The sequence below is a fragment of the Xenopus tropicalis genome, chromosome 5, assembly GCF_000004195.4.
Source record: "Xenopus tropicalis strain Nigerian chromosome 5, UCB_Xtro_10.0, whole genome shotgun sequence".
NCBI lineage: Eukaryota > Metazoa > Chordata > Amphibia > Anura > Pipidae > Xenopus > Xenopus tropicalis.
Window position 1 is genome coordinate 131,780,625 of NC_030681.2, and position 22,014 is coordinate 131,802,638.

At 38.3% G+C, this 22,014-nt stretch overlaps 1 protein-coding gene across 2 annotated transcripts; it reads right to left on the reverse strand.

Moving 5' to 3' along the window:
• Positions 1-510: 510 nt before the first annotated feature.
• cldn18 (claudin 18) lies at positions 511-20,259 on the reverse strand. 2 transcript variants are annotated; one of them, XM_004917773.3, is made up of 5 exons: positions 19,942-20,259; positions 6,381-6,545; positions 3,906-4,044; positions 2,383-2,493; positions 511-1,589 (listed from the first exon to the last, which is right to left on the reverse strand). In XM_004917773.3, exons 1-5 carry the CDS (start codon positions 20,159-20,161, stop codon positions 1,442-1,444), a joined length of 783 nt encoding a protein of 260 aa, XP_004917830.1. In that variant the 5' UTR covers positions 20,162-20,259; the 3' UTR covers positions 511-1,441. The 2 variants fall into 2 exon arrangements, with proteins under 2 accessions (XP_004917830.1, XP_002938162.1); XM_002938116.4 differs by lacking the exon at positions 19,942-20,259 and adding an exon at positions 9,393-9,853.
• Positions 20,260-22,014: the final 1,755 nt, after the last annotated feature.

Below are 22,014 nucleotides of genomic sequence, written 5' to 3' on the forward strand. Positions count from 1 at the left end.
ACCACAAAGCATAATGCCAGGATACTGCCTGGGTTTAAAGGCACCCAGATCTACTGAAATGTGAGCTTAATACATAAAAACTCACCCATGTTGTGTTCATTCCTATGGGATCTTTAGAAGTGTTTTTATCAATGGGTAAAAGTTGTACTTTTGATAAATACTAGTGATGGGTGAAATGTTTGCCAGGCATGGATTCACGGCGAATTTTCACGTTTTGCCATTTGCGGCAATTTGCCGCGGACATCCAAAAATTGTCGCGGGCATCAAAAAAGAATAGTCGTGGGCGTCAAAATAATAGCGTGCGACAAAATAATAGCCACGGGTGACAAAATAATAGCCGCGCAACAAAATAATAGCTGCAGGCGACAATTTTTTTTGCCGCCCGGCATTTTCGTCCATTCGTGAATTTTTTGCCGTTTCGCGGATCTTTTGAAAGATTTGCTAATTTTTCGGAGAAGCGAAACAGAACAGATTTGCTCATCACTAATAAATACGCTTCTAAAACTCCCATAGGATTAAATAGACCGTGGGTGAGCTTTTATGTATTAAGGTTAAACTCACATTTTGATAAATCTGCCCCATACTGTGTTGAGAGCCATTGTTGACACTTGGGATTCTTTACTGTCGACAATCAGATGTTCAGATTTCAGCAGAGACCCTATGGGTATTGGGTGATGGTAAACGTTCTATATACAAGATTTAAGAAATCACAGTTGATTAATATAATAAAGTAAATGACAATGGCTAAAAAAGACTCAAACTATCTATGCATGGGGATTTACTAATATAGGAGCAATTGTGGATTATTGAAATGCTCTATAGAAACCAGGCAGCAATAATGTAGTATAACCAGACTAACGAAGGGAAGTGTCTAGTTGCTTTAACTTACTACACTGGTTTGCACTACAGTATGTAGGTAATATCTAAGGAAAAGATTCAGACAGCTATGTGTAAGTAATCCCAGTCATAGACAAACATCAGTTCTACAAGTTCAACCTCCAAGGGCCTGCCCAAGGTGGGTGCTCACAATAAGTTCCCAGCCCAAAACACAGACACGACCCTGAAGCGGCCTGGAAACCAATAGAGGAGCACCGCAGGGCTTGGCTAAATGTTGTCCCTTGGCTGCATTGCAATTTGACAATTTGGCTATAATATCTTTAAAAACAACTTTGTTATGAAAATAACTATAAGCTAGAATGTATAGATAGAAACGGGTTTATGTAAAAAGCATTGTAAAATATACTACAAAACAAAAAGCCTTTGGCTTAATAAACAGTGCTCAGCCATGAGATATAGGTCAACAAACTTGCTCATTAGCTGTACCACAATAGCAGTTGAGCAGTAAGTTATCTTGATGGGCTGCACTGATTAATTCAGTCATCCCCTATACTAAACAGTACAACTGCAGATAACTATAGGTAGATGCCAGGTACTTAGACAGCTACACATAATCATATTTTGAAGGGTAGCTCTTCCCATCTTCGCTGCGCCTGGATTCGTTGTAAATGGATTTTTTACTTTTCTCATCGTAGGCAGATGTCTTGTAGGCTGGGGTTTTTGTAGAAACATGGTAGGAGACTGCCTTGTAGCTGCAGAGAGATAATAATTAGTAATATAAGCTAATATCCCAACTCATTAAAGAACTACAAACCTATACTTTTGTGTGATTGAGTACATTTATTTTGGAATTAAACCTTAATTGCATTATATTTATCCAGTATAAATAGTGTCTCTGTAAGGATAAATCTTGATGGACTCACATGCAGCTAAAACTTGTATATTCCTGTTAAGTCTTTCAGGCCTGGACTGGGATTCAAAATAGACCCCGAAAAGAGGCCCAAAAAACCCCCACCAGCCCAATAATTAGTGACTGTCTATGGCATCTTACAGAAGCCCCTCTGGCATTTGCCAGAATATACAATTGCCAGTCCAGGCCTGGAGTCTTCCATGAATCCCCCAAATATATCGGTGAAAAATGTTAAAATTGGGTATTGATGCATGATGATGTCCGTACATGAGTACAGCACTGTGTTTTGTATCTGTAAACAGAGTGATGTTTTTGCACTAATGTGCTCTTAGTTTAAATAGACGTTTTTTTAGACTAGATTGTACAGCGCTTCGTAGCCTTGTGGCACTTTATAAATAAAGTTATACATACATACATCTAAATGCCTATGGAGAGGTTGAGTCTTAACACTAATTCCTCAGGTACGTCACACACAGTTAAGAAAATGTTAACAGCTGGGTAAAATATTGAACTGTTGTGTTGGCTTCCCTCTTGATTCCCCAGTTCAATATTTTATAAATCTGCCCCTGTGAATACACACTACTTGTTGTATCTCCAGCTGCTTTAGTATATGAGATATGCATCATGTATCTTACTTGCTTTCTTCTGGCATGAGTCCCCGGCACGCTATGCACATCATCACTCCTCCAATCATTGTCAAGCCTCCAGCTACCCATCCAACAAATAGGGCTGCTCCAAAAGTATATCTAGATATCAGAAACAGATATGGTTGCATCACTGGATTTTGAAGGCACTAATTTCTGTGACACCTTTCTCAGGACAACTTTTTATCTACTTTGAACATTCAAATCTTTGGTCATTCATAGAAGTGGTTTGGGATTCCATAGCAGCTCGGGCCACCACAGACCTTTATGATATATGTATACAAGTAAGATGCCCCAGTAGCTCCCCTTCTTCTCTGGCGATTCACATCTCATACTCTGGGATGGTGTCAGTTGCCTGAGCTTAGGGGCAACCTTACTGTGAATCAGCAGAAAAGAACGTAGAACGATTAATTCTGATGCAGAATGCACTGGTCTTTGATGAGCCAAGCCTTTATTCTCAGCCTTGTGGGCTTCAGCAAATACTGGGGATGCGCTTTAGTGCCCAACCACCTTTAAGTAACACATCGCAGAAAATGGACCGTATACAAAATAAGTGGTTGTAAAAATGTAGGAGATTGCGAATATACTCTTTAATGGGACTGCACTAGGCAAATCCATAATGGAGAAGGACCTTGGAGCTCTTGTAGATAATAAACTTGGCTGTAGCAAGCAATGCCAGGCAGCAGCTGCAAGGGCAAACAAGGTTTTGAACTGTATTCAAAGGGGTATAGATTCACGGGAGGAGGGGGTTATTCTTCCCCGTTACAGAGCGCTGGTAAGGCCCCATCTAGAATATGCTGTTCAGTTCTGGTCTCCAGTGCTCAAACGGGACATTATTGAGTTAGAGAGGGTCCAGAGAAGGGCAACTAAGCTGGTAAAGGGTATGGAAAGTCTCAGTTATGAAGAAAGACTGGCCAAGTTGGGTCTGTTTACACTGGAGAAGAGGCGCTTAAGAGGTGACATGATAACTATGTATAAATATATAAGGGGATTATATAATAACCTTTCTAATGTTTTATTTACCAGTAGGTCCTTCCAACGGACACGTGGGCACCCACTCCGATTAGAAGAAAGGAATATTTAAAATATTTAAATATTTGGAAAGGATTGTTTTCAGTGAGAGCTGTGAAGTTGTGGCAGTATCCCCCCTGAACCAGTTGTACTGGCTGATACATTATATAGCTTCAAGAAGGGGTTGGATGGCTTTTTAACAAGTGAGGGAATACAGGGTTATGGGCAATAGCTCTTAGTATAAGTTGATCCAGGGACTGGTGGAAAATTTTCCCCTCTGTGGCAAATTACAGAGGCTTCAGATGGGGGTTTTTGCCTTTCTCTGGATCAACTGGCAGTTAGGCAGGTTATGTAGAGGTTGAACTTAATGAACTTACTATGTTAATATGGTACTATGTATAAAGATACCATCTGAAAGTCAGTAGAGTAAGCTGTATGACACCTGCAAACATATCTTGTTTAGTTTTATACAAAATATGTGCCCTACACAACATGAATGTTACCTTGTCTGTAGAGTCTGCAAGCCACCCATTCCTCCCATTCCACTGATAGCACCGCCTGTATACATATTAGCTGTAGTCATCCAGAAGTTGGTAACCAACATGTTGGCAAAGACGGAAACGCCAATTATTGAACAGAGTCCTGTATAAAACAGAAATGAATTAGAAAACATTCATGTGTCATGCCAGGGGGGGGCAGGGCCCGGATTTGTAAACCCCCCGGCCAGAGGCCGCCCCCGGTCGCACGCCCCCCGCCCCAAGTGCGCATGCATGCGTGACCAGCGGTAGTGTGCATGCGCGAAGGGGGGGGGTGGTGCAAGCGGGCATGCGCCGTGGGCCAACTTGCATATGGAGCAATGGGGAGAAGTCCGGGAGAAGTATGGGAGTACACATTTCAAGATTTTTGTGCGGCGGGGCGGCATGCCACCCCCAGATTTCTGCCGCCGTAGGCCCGGGCCTTTGTGGCCTTTCCACAAATCCGGGCCTGAGGGGGGGGCAACCTTGTGAAAATGTGCAAGGGAATCCTTGTAGGAGGTATATTGGTATACATGTTCAGGAAAATACGTTTGAAAAGAAATCAATGTAACTATGTCCATAGTTACTAACATTCTTATTGCAAAGATTACTTGCGTAATTACCTTCTAAATAATCATAATACATCCAGTGGGGAATATTCAATTATAAAGAGTATAAGGTTTGTAGTATGGTTTTTACCCTTCTCTTTCCCCCATAGGAATTAGCAGAGATGATGAGATGAAGGGGGCACAATATGATAAGTTACTCTAACCCCCTCAGTGCTATATGTGTTGAAAGACAAAACAGGGAGGAGTTCATTATGTGGGTACTTTTACTTTAAAGTATATTTTGACTAAATATATGCCCCTTTTTCTATGCAGGCTGTGCAGAAGCATCTGCATCTCTCAGGATCCCAACCAATCAGCAGCTAGAAAGTGCTGTTAGGAAATGTATCTTTCCCTATGTGAAGGCAAAGCTGTGATTGGCTGCTTATCTCCTACTGTGCATCTTGGCAAAGACAATAATGGCAATAATGTCAAGTCCACCACTCATATGTAACAGATATCTAATATCTTCAACAAACCATAGTCTATTGAAACAACCAGTCTATTGAATTCAATGCATGACTTGCCCCAAAAGCCCTGCCTAATAACGCCACAGGTATTTAAAATTAAAAAAATATCACGCATTCAAGAGATGGTGCAATTTTTTTGACAAGTGTAAAGATAGTTCTTGGCACTACCAGACCCTTTTAGTTGATGGGAACATCAAGTCATTTTGATGCTTATGTATTTCAGCCCAATACCCCCATGCCTCCAGTCAAGGATAGAATGAAACCTGCACATTTGATTGTTTGTTTTTTGGCTTCGATCCATCTGTTACCATTCATATTACAGAGAGGAGGCCTGGGGAGGGTTTAGGCATTTCTTCACCAACTGAGGGAGACACTATGTGAGGCATAAGCCCAACAAACGGAAAAATTCCAGATGTTGATCGTTGTCTGCCAAGTGTTTATTCATGGATTCTTCATACACGGTGGGTTCAATATATTCTAATAATAATAATAATAATAATCTAATAATGGCTTTCAATATTTATGTGTTTATATATACCACATTTGTTGATAATATTAAGTTTGCCTCATTAGTGGCAGTATTAAGAGGTGACAGTGAATAGACCCTGGGTCGCATTTGTAATAAAAAGCATTAAGTTTGCCCAGAAACAGTAACCCATAGCAGCCAATAAGATGTTTACTTTTAAACAGCTGACCAGTAAATGTTTTCTGCTGATTGGTTGCTAAGGGTAACTGCTCCTGGGCAAACTTAGGGCCTTTTATTACATAGCCCTTAAGATTTCTGCACCTACTACTGATACTCATACTATTTGATGTAGTCTCTTTCTAATCTTTAGTGACAACTTGCCATTCTATTCAAGTCATCAATGCTGTAAGTCCTCTTTAAGGAGGGAACACTGCACATCCAATCAGTAACACAATGTACCGCTACCATGCACTAGTAAAAACTGATTTTGCCTCAGAAAGACTACTGTAGTTTAATAAAAATTGTGAAATATTGTGAAATATTGTACTGTTCCTGCAGGGTTATCGTAGGGGTATGGCACAAACGTTCTACCACAATATGAACATTTTGCAGCAAAAAAAACGTAACAATTGCTCCCTATCCAGTTGGTGTAGTGCTTCTATTATGTTCTGCGTTATATACTCTAACACTAGTAAAAAGCAATATATATTATCAACATTTATTTATTATTATTAACATTTATTTATAAAGCACCAACATATTCCGCAGCACTGTACAATAAGTGACATGGTAAGTCTCAAAAAATCAATGACTTTTTTATATTGATCCATTAAAAGTAATTTTATTATCAATATTTTTGTTTCAACCTTTTAACATTTTAATCCTTTGAACGTTAATAAGAAGTATTACAGGAACCACTCACCTGCCAGGATGAACATGATGCCAGATGTCAAGGTGATGTTGGCTTTGGCAGAGTCCTCCATGCTGCCGATGCGGATGCACTTCATGGAAAAAATTGCCACAAGTAAGCCAATGCCTCCCAGTACTATGCCCACAATCATCAGGGCTCTGACTGCCTGGAACATAGCTGCAAAGACATAACCAAAACCAAGGTCTCAGCCTACTTGTAACATTTATATTGTCAACAGGCTGATATAGACTTTTTCTAAGACAGATGTGAAAACCTCTTTGCCCTCTCTATCAGGGTAAGGAAGTGGCTCCTAAACTACGTGGGTGCCTTCCTTATGGCAGGTGCACTTGGCCGAGTGGGCCCAGCCTGAAGGTCAGTCAGGGGAACTTGGTTGAGTGGGCCCAGCCTAAAGGCCATTCAGGGGCACTTGGTCGAGTGGGCCCAGCCTAAAGGCCAATCAGGGGCGCTTGGTCGAGTGGGTCCAGCCTGAAGGCAAGTCAGGGGCACTTGGTTGAGTGGGCCCAGCCTAAAGGCCAGTCAGGGGCACTTGGTCGAGTGGGTCCAGCCTGAAGGCAAGTCAGGGGCACTTGGTTGAGTGGGCCCAGCCTGAAGGCCAGTCAGGGGCACTTGGTTGAGTGGGTCCAGCATGAAGGCCAGTCAGGGGCACTTGGTCGAGTGAGCCCAGCCTGAAAGCCAGTCAGGGGCACTTGGTCGAGTGGGTCCAGCCTGAAAGCCAGTCAGGGGCACTTGGTCGAGTGGGTCCAGCCTGAAAGCCAGTCAGGGGCACTTGGTCGAGTGGGTCCAGCTAGAAGGCCAGTTAAGAACCTATTTGGGTAGTAGGCATTTTTCTGTCTTATATACTGCTGGAAGTCCATCATGAAGGTTGGTTATAGTAAGATTGTAGGTGAACACATATAGGGCAATGGCTGATTGAGCAATGTTTTCATATGTTTGTGTCCTTGTTATTGGCTAAGGGGCCTTGGTCAAATGTTGGGCCTCAAATGTGGGGCTTTAACTGAATAACACACACAGATCATTCTATTGGCATTACATTTTATGGAAAAATAGCAACAATAAAATGACGTGAATCACCTTGAATCGTTTCCATTTACAAACAGGGCTAATTGCAAGTAGGGCACTAAGGAGGACTGTTTTGAACAATAGACCCTGTGGACCATCAGCCTAATGTAATTTACCAAGAATTTCTTATAATTATATGCTAATATGCATAGATGCCTGATAATAATGGCCTTGGTGCTACTTATGGGTGTTCCCATTGTAGTCAAAGGGCAGCAAGTTGTGCCAACACCCAAGGGGTCATTTACAAAACATGGAGCAGTGTGCAAACTACATTCAGCAGAGCCTTATCCATGGGAGACTAGTCAAGGCTAGTCAAGGCATAGAGGCATGGCCTATCCCACAAGCTACCAACCCTATTATTCAAACACGCAAGTTAGGGAGTGCCAGAGGGCCACTTGGTCCATCTGAGCCCTGTCTTTACTGTCTGCCTATGGCTGCTAATAATGCTGCACTTTGTTCTGTAACGCCCGCTACTATTCTTTTGTTGCCCGCAACTATTCCGTTGTAGCACAATTTTTGGACGCCTATTTTTTCATCCGTTTTGCGAAACAATCCGCCAATGAAATTCGCCGCAAATCCATGCCTGGCGAAACATTTCGCCCATCACTAGCCATCACACTTACATCTGTGGTATCTTGCACAACTGACTAATCATATTTGCCTTGCAAGTTTTGTAGCAAAAATAATAGAATCACTAATAACATTTTTTCTCATATACTAAGGTAAAATGTCAAGCAATAGCCAAACACACCAGTGATATATTATGGAACTAAAGAAAATAGAAATTGTGCAAAAATGGAACCCATTAAAGAGCCTTATTGTTCTAACTGTCATACTAACACTGCAGCGGCCTCATATACTTCCTTGTTGGAGGGAAAATAATCTGTTCATATTTGAATGCCATTATTTCTAAGCAGGGTGTGGTTTAAACAGAAGTCATGGATAAACAGAAGGGAAAAGCTGATAAGGCACCTAACTCCTACATTTCTGATAAGGAAAACAATACCCCAGTTTCGCTAATAATGTGGAAATTCTTTTTTACTTCTTTACCCTTTCATGATCATCATCTGCATCTGTTGGTAAATGAGTAGGATTATTGTAAATATCCAGTTTCTTTTTCCTTTTACTACAGGGAGCATTCAGTATTTTAAATGACCCAATTTTAATTGGTTTATTGATGACTTCTTAATGGACAGATTGAAAGGGAAGGAAATAATTTGTAGCCTTTTGATAAATGAGCGAGACCTGAATACAACAGAACATGATTTACCACCTATCAGTTTGCCCTTTCGTCATTATGTAAAAATAATAATAAATAAATAATCTATATCATATAACATTTTATATACATGTTTATTACAGCTGAATTAGAGTTAGATTGTACTGCAATAACCAGAATTACAGAATTGTCTCGGTATTCATCTTCAAAATACATTGGACTCTGCTTGAGATTTTTCTAGGTACTTAATGAAATAACTGATAAGAGAGATATGAAAGGCATTCGCCCGCTTCCCAACAAGAGCTCAATGTTGACTATCGTTAACACCTCTCTTTGCTAATAAAGGAAAAAATGAAATGTAAAATAGCACTATAAAGATAGTTTGTGCAAAATACTCCTTTAATAACAACCAACAGATACATATTGAGTTCTGCTGTCTTTGATTTGATTCCATGTCAGTAAAAACTAAACATTCGGATCATTGTATTAATCGACAATACTCAGCTATTGAAAGTTGCCAAATTAGTATTAATTATAGAAACACATACATATTTTTGCGACTTCCTAAACTCATTGACTAGCATTGTAACTTGTAGCTCAGGTCACGGAATTCTTTTCTCATTAATGCTACCCTGTACTTCACAATGTCATGTTAAAGAGGACTGAGGTTATTTTGATAAATGGTGAAAACATAAAACGCGATGAAAAAGAAGAGAAGTAGTAACCTGGTAACCCAAGGATGGTGTAGTAGGGACGACACTCAGTGAATCCAGAACTCTCTTGAACACAACTCTTCCAGAGACCCTGGTACTGAAACACGGCAGTAACTGGATTATCGTATAAATCCTGGGTGCTCCATGGGTCCAAAGCAGTTGCTACTATAATCCCGGCAAAGCCCAGGGCTGATACAAGAAAGCCCATGGTTTGACACATTGTTACCGACATGGCTGCGAGCTGTGTAATGTCCAAGCACAATTTGCTGCCTTCTTTTGACTTACTGGAGTACCATTCACAAGGACGGCTATCACCTCCTCTCTCTTCTCTAGCTTTGTTTGCTTAATATGTTTTCATAAGATTGCTTGGTTTCGACCTCTTTGTGGGCTGTGCGTAGTTTCATATGAAACCATATTCACTAACACAGCATGAAACTGTCAGCATTGAGGTGGGGATTCAATGATGTCATGGTCACCCACATTTTGTTAACAATGACCCTTTTTCCTCTTCCTGTGTGCATCATCTCACTGCCCGTCAATCTATCCCCTGATTGTAATATAAGGCACAAGGTGCAGAAACTCACAGCAACCAATAAGAGCTTGGCTTGTAAACAGGTGACCAATAAATGTTCCCCAATAATTGTTTGCCATAGCTGATAAGATCTGTAGCAAACTTTGCGCCCTTTATTGCATAACACCGAAAAACCCCAAATGACACAGAATTAGTAACCAATCAAGAAAACAAGCTTTGTGTTTTAGAATAAAGAGTTTACACTTGGTAACTTATTCTACCATGTATGAAACCAAACCAGCCAAAATGAGTGGATATTTATTTATGCTACATATCCAGTTTTACTGTATATAACTCGAGTATAAGCCTAGTTTTTCAGCACCCAAAATGTGCTGAAAAAAGTCACCCTCGGCTTATACTCGAGTCGGGTGCCATGGGTCCCTCCAGACTAGCACCCTCTGTCCTTTGTGTGCAAATTAGGCCACCCACAACCAGACCCTCCAGTGCCCTGGCCTAGGCTCCCACTAGCAATACTTATTTCCCCTTACATCTCCTCATATCTACTCATATTGTTTTTGTTGACCCTCTTCTCCGCTTACAGAGCTAGTTTACTGTTTTTCTTTGAAATAAATATTGAAAAACATATACCCCACTGATGCCTCAATTAATGTCATTTTATTGGTATTTATTTTGATTATTAAAACTTAGCAGTAGCGGCTGCATTTCCCACCCTAGGCTTATACTCGAGTCAATAAGTTTTTCCAGTTTTCTTAGGTAAAATTAGGTACCTCGGCTTATATTCAGATCGGCTTATACTCGAGTATAAACGGTATTTATGCTACATATCCTGAATTCACCAAGGAACACACTTAATTACCATGCCTAATAGATAGCTGAATTAAAGAGTAACTTCCTTTTGTGGATAAATACTTTCTAAACAAAATAAATAAAAGATTCTGTACAATTTCTAATAAATAAATGTATTTATTTTCACTAACCCCCACCCATAGCAATCTGTCTCTCTATATGCAGGCTTGGATAGAGAAGAATATGGAACATGATGAAGACAATAGCAGCACCGCAAGGAGAAAAGCAAGGAGCAAATACAGCTTTTACCAGCAAGTTCTACCTACCGCACCACAAATAAGTCACATTTTCCGAAACCTGGCTCAGTTGAAAATTAATCACATTTTTGTGATTCTACAAACGCAATTTTCATTAGCGTGTACTGTAGCTCTGCTTTAATTTACATGCAATAATTTGTTCTTGTAATGAAGGCCTTAAGGTAGCTATACATACATATATACATACATACATATATACATACATATACATACATACAGAATCCAAAGATTGTGCAGGTGATTTAAATGAGTTTAAACTGTCATCAATTGTCTTTTTGCAGCAAATCCTCAAATATTCCACCAATGATTTCTCTATACAATTTACACTTTCTACACCAAAGTCATTGTTTCTAAATCAAAATGTTATGTAACTGCCAGCTGCGATGCTCAAGCTCCAAATAGTCAGGTTTGTTCTATAACCAGCACTTTAGTGGGAAATGTATTAACTGCTTAATGACAATGTTTGATTGTACAGTATATGCACTTGGTCTTTAATGTAGACCTAGCCTAACAGTAAGGGGCAACTAAAACTCTAGCATTTCTGATTTTTTTTGATATTCGAGTAAACTTGAGTCCACAAATGTTTTACATTTACTAAAAAGTCTGAACTGAAAGAGTCTGCTTGAGAAAAGTTGCAAGTATCCCAAATTTTATTTTCTTTTTCAATTTGTCGCACAAAAAAACTGCGCCAAACATCTGAAACCACTAAAGTTTCAAAGCAAAAGAAGGATCTTTTGGAAAAACATCTGCCACTGACTTCTACATGATAATGTCAACTTTTAGCTGGCAAATAGTCAGATTCAGATTTTTAGCCGTTTAGTCGCATAGCAACTCTCGAAAAAGTTGCAACTTTTTATTTTCAGCGACTTTTAGTGGTAAAAATCCGAATTGGTAAAAAACAAACGCTTAGTAAATGGCCCCCTAGGTTTCAGATAGAGAATCTGTGACTCATGGCTGGACCTTAGCCAGTAAGCACTCCGGCTTCTTCACTTTTTCTGAATATAAGTTCAAGGGATTACTTGTATTAATATTGCCTTTTTTAATTTTGTGGTTTTTTAAATAAAATTGCTTTATTCTCTAATTATCCAGTTAACTACAGCCTCACTTACCATTGCAACAAGGCAGTGGTTTGAAAGAGATTGGAAGATAAATAGATAAAATAATATAGAATTATAACAACAACTGATGTGCAAAACTTCCCTGTTTCACTTCACCAGAAAATAAGTGTAAAATGTATTTCAGTCAATGGGAGTTTTTTCTATATTTTATTTTAATGTCAAATACATATTATTGGATGGGCATTTTTTCTATTCATTTTTTCATGTGTTAGATGCATTGTATTTTGTAAAAAAAAAATGCATTAATTCTAATAATACTGAGGGCCTTTCTTCTGGGGCAAAAAACGGTATTTTTGTCTGGCAGAGCAAAATGCATCACTGAACTCTAACACTGTTATCGCCAATTTTTTACCAGCAAAGCAAAGCGCAAGTGAAATTCAAGAGCAGATAGCCTTAGCGGAGTCCCATTCACAAGGACGACTATCACCTCCTCTCTCTTCTCCAGCTTTGTTTGCTCAATATGTTTTCATAAGATTGCTTGGTATCGACCTCTTTGTGGGCCACACGTAGTTTCAAATGATACGATATTCACAGCATGAAAATGTCGGCAATGAGGTGAGAGTTTGATGATGTCATGGTCACCCACTACATGATGACATATAGCTGTTTGCTTTTATTTTTGCTAACAATGGACTTTTTTGCAAGTTCATCATCTTACTTCCTGTTAATTTATCCCGTTTGCAATATACAGGTATAGGACACATTATCCAGAATGCTTGGGACCAAGGGTATTCCGGATAAGGGGTCTTTCCATAATTTAGATCTCCATAACTTAAGTCTACTAAAAAATCAATAAAACATTCATTAAACCCAATAGGATTGTTTTGCCTCCAATAAGGATTATTTATATCTTAGTTGGGATCAAGTACAGGTACTGTTTTATTATTACAGAGAAAAGGGAATCATTTAACCATGAAATAAACCCAATAGGGCTGTTCTGCCCCCAATAAGGGGTAATTATATCTTAGTTGGGATCAAGTACAGGTACTGTTTTATTATTACAGAGAAAAGGGAATCATTTAACCATGAAATAAACCCAATAGGGCTGTTCTGCCCCCAATAAGGGGTAATTATATCTTAGTTGGGATCAAGTACAGGTACTGTTTTATAATTACAGAGAAAAGGGAATCATTTAACCATTAAATAAACCCAATAGGGCTGTTCTGCCCCAATAAGGATTATTTATATCTTAGTTGGGAACAAGTACAGGTACTGTTTTATTATTACAGAGAAAAGGGAATCATTTAACCATTAAATAAACCCAATAGTGCTGTTCTGCCCCCAATAAGGATTAATTATATCTTAGTTGGGAACAAGTACAGGTACTGTTTTATTATTACAGAGAAAAGGGAATCATTTAACCATGAAATAAACCCAATAGGGCTGTTCTGCCCCCAATAAGGGGTAATTATATCTTAGTTGGGATCAAGTACAGGTACTGTTTTATAATTACAGAGAAAAGGGAATCATTTAACCATGAAATAAACCCAATAGGGCTGTTCTGCCCCCAATAAGGATTAATTATATCTTAGTTGGGAACAAGTACAAGGTACTGTTTTATAATTACAGAGAAAAAGGAAATCAGTTTTAAAATTTTGAATTATTTGATTAAAATGGAGTCTATGGGAGACGGGCTTTCTGTAATTCAGAGCTTTCTGGATAACGGGTTTCCGGATAAGGGATCCCATACCTGTATGAGGACAAGGTATAAGCATTCATTAAGCTTAGGCCTTGTTAGGCATCCTAGGCCTAAGTTGACTAAAGTTTTGACAAGTTGTTTATGATATATCATATAAGTTGTAATGCTTGTTTTGCATTTGTTTTGCAAATACTTTTAGAAAATGCTGAATCATTCATCATCACCCCATGTTATCAAAGAACCCCGGATGTCTCAAAAAGTCCAGACAATCGTTATCACAAGAACTCAAACTCCAAAACATGCATCATAGAAGATAAACTGGTATCAACGAGACTGGACACTGATTGGACAACGTATAGGGAGAGCAGTGGGGGCAATGGGAAGTCCCCAAGTTTAATGTACAGCAATGTATTGTATGTTGGTTCCCCATCGGTGTAATGAAAGCTTATCAGCTTTCTGTTAGCAGGTTCCGAGGGGTGTTCTTGCATAATTCAACCCAATCTTGAGCCTGACAAATAAAAGGCACACGGTTTGGCCAAGTGCTATAACCCACAGCAACCAATAAAAGGGTGGCTTTTAAACAAGATACCAATAAATGCTACCTACCAATTGGTGGCCGTAGGTGGTAAGATTGTAGCAACTTTGCACCTTTTATTGTATAACACTGAAAATCCCCAAATGGCATACAGAATTGAAGCATTTCGTCCTACAAAAAAAATGCAGCCCCAGAATATCAGGGATCACCCCTTATTGCATGCCATGTCAGATATTGAAATTGTGACTCCAGCTTCCACCATTGGGGGGCGTTATATTTAGGTGTTTTGTCCTACATTCAAATGGAAAAATATAAGGTGCACAAAACAAGTGAAATTGCTAAGGGTCTGGTTTAATAATAATTGAGGTAATGATTCTGGTCAAAATACAAAAATATACTAAACACAAAAAAACACAAATTTTCTCTAAGACCTAGCGGACAATTTTCCAAATTTCTGTTTTTATTAGTTAGAATATCTACTCCAGTTTATTATCCATGTGTGTACTTTTAATAAGACTATTTAAGGTTTATTGCTCATGGTCCAATAAAATGCTGCGGTTTCTTTGAAATTAGACAAGTCTGAGGCCAATGATAATTATTATTTTATATGATGTACTTTGCTCAAATGAGCCACAACAGTGGCAGAGTGGGGCGCTATTGTGACTTTATGCTGCCCGCAGCCGTTTGAAGTCGCATATTATACGCTTTAACAAGAAGGATTCACTGAGTTTTCTGCTTGTTAAAACATACAACACAACTTTTATCTCAGAGAACACGCTGTAACTATCGCCAAAAACACGAAAAAGAGCAACGCATATAAAAATATTTCCCTTAATTGGCTGAAACGCTGCTCAAGCAACAGCACCAATAGCAGTGAACTAGAGACAGCCATTCATTATTAGTTCCTTTGACGTTAGGACTGCAGTCTTTAATGGAGTAATGTACTTTGTTTAAATATTTGTTTTTTAACCCTTTGAATAGTGGATTCAAAATTGTTTTGTTTTTGAATGACATGCATTTTCCCTAAACTCCTTTTAAACAGCATGCTTATGTTATTGTCTAAGGAAACACTTTACTCATTCAAAAGGGGTAGTAAGGGATAGGGTACTTGAATACATTGCAGTTCACAATACTATTAGTTTGTGCCAGCATGGTTTTATGCGTAACAGATCTTGCCAGACTAATTTAGTCGCCTTTTATGAGGAGGTGAGCAGGAACCTCGATGCTGGAATGGCAGTTGATGTCATCTACTTGGACTTTGCTAAAGCGTTTGATACTGTACCTCACAGAAGGTTAATGATCACATTGAGGAATATTGGCCTAGAACATAATATTTGTAATTGGATAGAGAACTGGCTGAAGGATAGAGTACAAAGAGTGGTGGTAAATGGAACATTTTCTAATTGGGCCAGTGTGGTTAGTGGAGTACCGCAGGGGTCAGTCCTCAAAAACTATAAAAATAAAATATGAAGTTTAATTGAAAACCTGCTAAGAATAGGCCATTCTATAGCATAGTAAATGTTGACCTGAAGCTGCCTCTTTATAGGTCCCTGGTAAGGCCTCACCTTGAGTATGCAGTGCAGTTTTGGGCTCCAGTCCTTAAGAAGGATATTAATGAGCTGGAGAGAGTGCAGAGACGTGCAACTAAACTGGTTAAGGGGATGGAAGATTTAAACTATGAGGTGAGACTGTCGAGGTTGGGTTTGTTTTCTCTGGAAAAGAGGTGCTTGGAGGGGACATGGTTACTCTGTACAAGTACATTAGAGGGGATTATAGGCAGATAGGGGTGTTCTTTTTCCCCATAAAAACAAACAGTGCACGAGTGCCCCCCCTTTTAGATGAGAGGAACTTTTTTCAACCCAACTTAACTGTGTATATAACTATGTATGTATATACACAAAATGAATATAACATATATAGGGAAGTGTTCTATTGTGCGGAAGGGGTGACCTTGCTATGTAAGCAATGACACTCCTAAATATGATTTCTTTCAGAAATAGCTACTTGGTTGTCCAAATAAATATCCCAAGATGTTATGATTATTTGTAAGTGGAGGCCACATTACAGTCTAAGGTTAAGGTTTAATATGGGCTTAATTAGTCAAAGAAAAACTCTGAAATCTAAATATCATATTTCATTACTGGATTCTGTTTCTTGACCATCTCCTAAGATATCACCATTTAGGTACTGTTTAAAAAATTATACCCAAGAGTAGAATATTAGTAGTTCTGATGGAAGATTATGTTATAGAATGGGCAGGATTCTGAAATAGGTGATATATGAGGACAAAGAAGTCAGGAGTTGCCCCGAGTTGAGGCTCAAGATCCTCTACACGTGTCCCTGTTATCAACCATTTATGTACTTCTGTGGGATCAAGAATTAGTGACAATGTGTACTTCTTCTGTATGTGGGTAGAGTTGACCTGTTTTTGACCACTTACCATGTAAACCTCATCTTATTGCTCTTTGAAATCAGATATGTCAATGTGTTCTTTGGAAAATTATACGAGTTACTTTAGGGGAAAATACAAGGGAAAGAGAACTTTATATGAGGTAACTTTATAGGTAGGTGAAAGATGTAATAGAAAAGTAGCACGCATAAATTGGGTAAAAGCAGAATTACTACCCAACTGTCCAGGGCACTGAATGACCTGCATCTTGCAACGGACTTCCAGTAGCCGCTAATTGACACACTTATCCCCCCAAAACAACAGGTTTTTGAAGGAATAATTATTTGCTGAATTATTGGCTTAGCTGTTAGAATATTCTATACAGTAATGGGACCTGTTATCCAGAATGATGTGGTGTTTCTGGATAAGGGATCTTTCTATAATTTGGATCTCTATACTGTAAGGCTGCTAAAACTTAATTTAAACATTAAATAAACCCAATAGGATTGTTTGATTTCAAAAAGAATTAATTATATCTTAGTTGGGATCAAGTACAGGTACTGTTTTATTATTACAGAGAAAAGGGAATCATTTAACCATTAAATAAACCCAATAGGACTGTTCTGCCCCCAATAAGGGGTAATTATATCTTAGTTGGGATCAAGTACGGGTACTGTTTTATTATTACAGAGAAAAGGGAATCATTTAACCATTAAATAAACCCAATAGGGCTGTTCTGCCCCAATAAGGGGTAATTATATCTTAGTTGGGATCAAGTACAGGTACTGTTTTATTATTACAGAGAAAAAGGAATCATTTAACCATTAAATAAACCCAATAGGGCTGTTCTGCCCCCAATAAGGGGTAATTATATCTTAGTTGGGATCAAGTACAGGTACTGTTTTATTATTACAGAGAAAAGGGAATCATTTAACCATTAAATAAACCCAATAGGACTGTTCTGCCCCCAATAAGGGGTAATTATATCTTAGTTGGGATCAAGTACGGGTACTGTTTTATTATTACAGAGAAAAGGGAATCATTTAACCATTAAATAAACCCAATAGGGCTGTTCTGCCCCAATAAGGGGTAATTATATCTTAGTTGGGATCAAGTACAGGTACTGTTTTATTATTACAGAGAAAAAGGAATCATTTAACCATTAAATAAACCCAATAGGGCTGTTCTGCCCCAATAAGGGGTAATTATATCTTAGTTGGGATCAAGTACAGGTACTGTTTTATTATTACAGAGAAAAGGGAATCATTTAACCATGAAATAAACCCAATAGGGCTGTTCTGCCCCCATTAAGGGGTAATTATATCTTAGTTGGGATCAAGTACTAGGAACTGCTTTATTATTACAGAGAAAAAGGAAATCAATTTTAAAAATATGAATTATTTGATTAAAATGGGGTCTATCAGAGATGGTTCTTCCGTAATTTAGAGATTTTCTAGATATTGGGTTTCCAGATAACAGGTCCCATACTTGTAGATCTATCCATTACTGTACTGGACACATTATTATCTTACTGGAGACAGGCGTAGGTGGGCAAACAATGGGTTTAAATTGGGATCTATTACTGAGTCATTGTACTGTTTTATTACAGTGGCATTTTGCCTTAGAGAGATTTTACAGCATTAGTTAAAGGGAAGGAGAGCGGGTACAAGTAGAGGAGTAATGATGATTTATAGGGCACATATATAAAACAGATATAATAATGTGCATCTGTAGCTTAAATAGCTCCAACAAACTAATGAAAATTAGTAACTAATATATTAGACACATGCAATCTGAGATATGCCTCTCCAATTGCCTTCATTTGTCACGGCTGAGAATGAATAAATACATCAGTATTACTGCAGGTAGAGATAACTGTAGCATTACACTTAATGAATTTAATGAGACCGGGCCAACTTCTCTCATGTATCATAAAAAGCAAATGCCTTTTCATAGCACTGGATTCATTAAAAACCCAAATAAAACCCCACATAAATAAAATAGCAGCTGCCCTTTATAACAAGCCAAAAGTTATTGAACTGAAGCAGGGACACAGTCAGAAGAGTCAGGGGTGGGGGTGCAAGAAGGCTGCTGGGGCAGTATATCAGTCAGGGATCTCCCCATTGCTGCCCTTCAGAATTATTGATTTACAGTATAATGTAAAATCCCCTGTCAGGGCCACATAGGCTTTGTATCACATCTCTGATTTACAGTAAATACTTGTATGGGACCTGTTATCCGCAATGCTTGGGACCTGGAGCTTTCCAGGTAAGGAATCTTTCCATAATTTGGGGCACCTAATAAAAACATTTAAACATTCTGCCCATGTAGAAGAACAAATTTAATCTGTAAAGAATTAGAAATAGTTGTTTTTTTTTTTTTAATAGGATACTATGTGAAATGGTATTGCCTTATTATGGGGTTTTCTGGATAATAGATTCCCTAACTGTAAAAAAAAAAAAATCTAATGATATACATGTATGGGACCTGTTATCCAGAATACATGGGACCTGAAGTTTTCTGGATAAGGGGTCTTTCTGTCATTTGGATCTCCATATCTTAAGGGGCAGATTTACTAAAACCCTAACATTTCTCATTTTTTTAATTTTAAAATTCAAACTAAAAAACTAAACTAAAAAATCTGAAATGAAAAGCTCTGAGCGGGAAAAGTCGGAGAAAAGATACAAAAATTCAGAATTTTTTGAGTTGTCACATGAAAACTGACTTTTTTCAAATTGTTGCGCAAAAAAACAGCGTCAAAAAGGATCATCCAAGGAACGGAAGGATCTGCCATTGGTTTTACATGATTTCGACAAGTTTTAGCCGGCGGAGCTGGCGGATAGTGATGAGCACATTTTTTGGATTTGGAGCAAAATTCAGCATTTTTACCCATGAATTATTTGATTAAAATGGAGTCTATGGGAGATGCCCTTCCTGTTATTTAGAACTTTCTGTATAACAGGTTACCAGATAAAGGATTGCATACCTGTAATAGTTTCTTACTACTTAGTTTTAGCAACAACAGTTACATGTCATTTTATTCCAAGCAGCCCCGGTTCTGCAACAGGCAAGTCTCAATACTACAAAAAAATTTTTTTTTTTTAGACGTAAGAAAACATTTACTGCAGGAAAGTGTTAATAATGTCATGGTAATAACCCCCGGGTTGCTTTGCTTCTTCTCAAACTCATATTATCTGGTTTAATAACTATAAATTGATTGGGTAACAATAAAACACTTCTCTCACCTGGAAGTCCAAGGATGGTGAAATAGGCACGGCACTCGGTGAATCCAGAGGTTTGCTTCACACAGGTCTGCCACAAACCCTGGTAATTAAAGACGGCTGTAACTGGATTATTGTAGAGGTCTTGGGTACTCCATTGATTCATGCCAGTTGCCGCAATGATCCCCGCCACCCCTACAAGGGAAATAAAGAATCCCGCAGCCTGGCACAGTGTTACAGCCATGATTGCGTTCACTCACAACTTTCTTAGCGTTAGGGCAGCTTATAAATCAAGGATCTGTACGTGTATTTTTGCTCTGGAATTTTGTGTCATGAATGAGAAATATCACACGCTTATACCTGGGTTCCGCCCAAGGCCTAATCAGATACTGACAGATAAGTGCTGCTCTCTGTACCAGGAGGCTTTTGTTCCATTAAGCTCTATATGTTTACCATGCAAATGGTTTCCTTTCCACTCCCTGTTGGGCTCATGACTAACAGATGTCGTGGGCTAGGGGGGAGACTGAAGTGGTATGCGCTATGGATCTCCAACATGACCAAGGTCAACAACAGAATAATATATAAAACCGACGTGAACTAATTTGTAATTGTGCCTGAAAACCTTATGAAAAGTGAAGCTACATTTTGCAAATGTTGATATCGTTTTTGTGCTTCTATAGGGGAATGTATCCATATGGCCATCTCTCCTTCCCTTCGCTTATCCTGTATGGCACTGATTCCCTGGATCTTTATAACAGAGCATTCAGACTACATTGGTCCAAACCCAGACCTAGACCCCCAGAACAACCAACTTGATAACAAAACAAGTCACTAGATGTGCAGTGGATTGAGAGAAATAAAATGGAAATTTCTATATTAAAATACATTACATTTTTAATATAGGATAAAATAATTCTTTTAAATGAAACATGGCAGCATTATTGTTTTATTTCTAAATCTATGTATCTGTATAACCATTGGTATAATCAGATCTCTGCCAGTGAAAACCAGTTTATGCTGCACACACTTGCATGATTTAGAGAAAAAAAGCAGAATTATTTTCTGTAATATGTTTTCGTATATAAGTGGAGCCCTTGAATCTCATGGAAGTGCATTTATGAGCCCCATATTTAAGTTTGGATCAGACATACATTTAAAATACAATTAAACCAGTTTTTTTTAAGATAATGTGCTTCAGTTTTTGTTTGCCATTGACCTTGGTCTTTATGCGGAGACAAGTAAAACTGCAGAAACTCATTTTCCCAGGAGCACTTTCCACCGAATCCCCCTCCCAGCAACAACACTGGAACTCAAATATTAAACCCAATAGTATTGTTTGCCCTCAATATGGATTCATGCAGCTTGGTTACCATCAAGTACAAGGAACTGTTTTATTATTACAGAGAAAAAGGAAATCACTTAAAAAAAATTAGATTTGCTTCACATGGAGTCTATTGGAGATGGCCTTTCCGGTTATTCAGAACTTTCTGCATAACAGGTTTCCACACCTGTAACTTTTCCTGATTTTTATATATTATGCCAACTCATAACTTATGAATATTTAGAAATAGATTTTGCTATTTTAATAAAAAAGGGAAATTTTACCTACCAAGACAGGGGAACCCACCATTAGACCTTTTACCTGCCATAACATTTGACTGAAGCACTCCTCCCGGAAGTAAAAAACCCCCATTTAATCAACTTAAATTCCCTAAGATAAAAAGATGGTATCTTTATAGGAAACATTTTTGGCATCAAGGAAAACTAGGATTTATATAATAAGTAAAAGTATAAAAGTTCTTCTTTAACCAAATGTAATGTAATATTCCCCCCCTTAGGGAGAGCAGTATAATGCAGGATGGAGCGCTAAAGCTGAAGGGTCTCAGGTTGGACTCTTATACTTTATATCTCATTTAATACTGTGCATTCATTTGCTGAAAAGTTAAAAATGGCTAGGGAATTATTTGCCAATTTTTTTTAGCAAGTTTTCATGTTTAGGGTAACAAAGCCGCAAATACTAATGGTCAAGTGTTTTGAGCATTTCTGAAAATTTAAATTTTTCATTCCCGAGTAAAAATATGTAAAATGTATGTATGT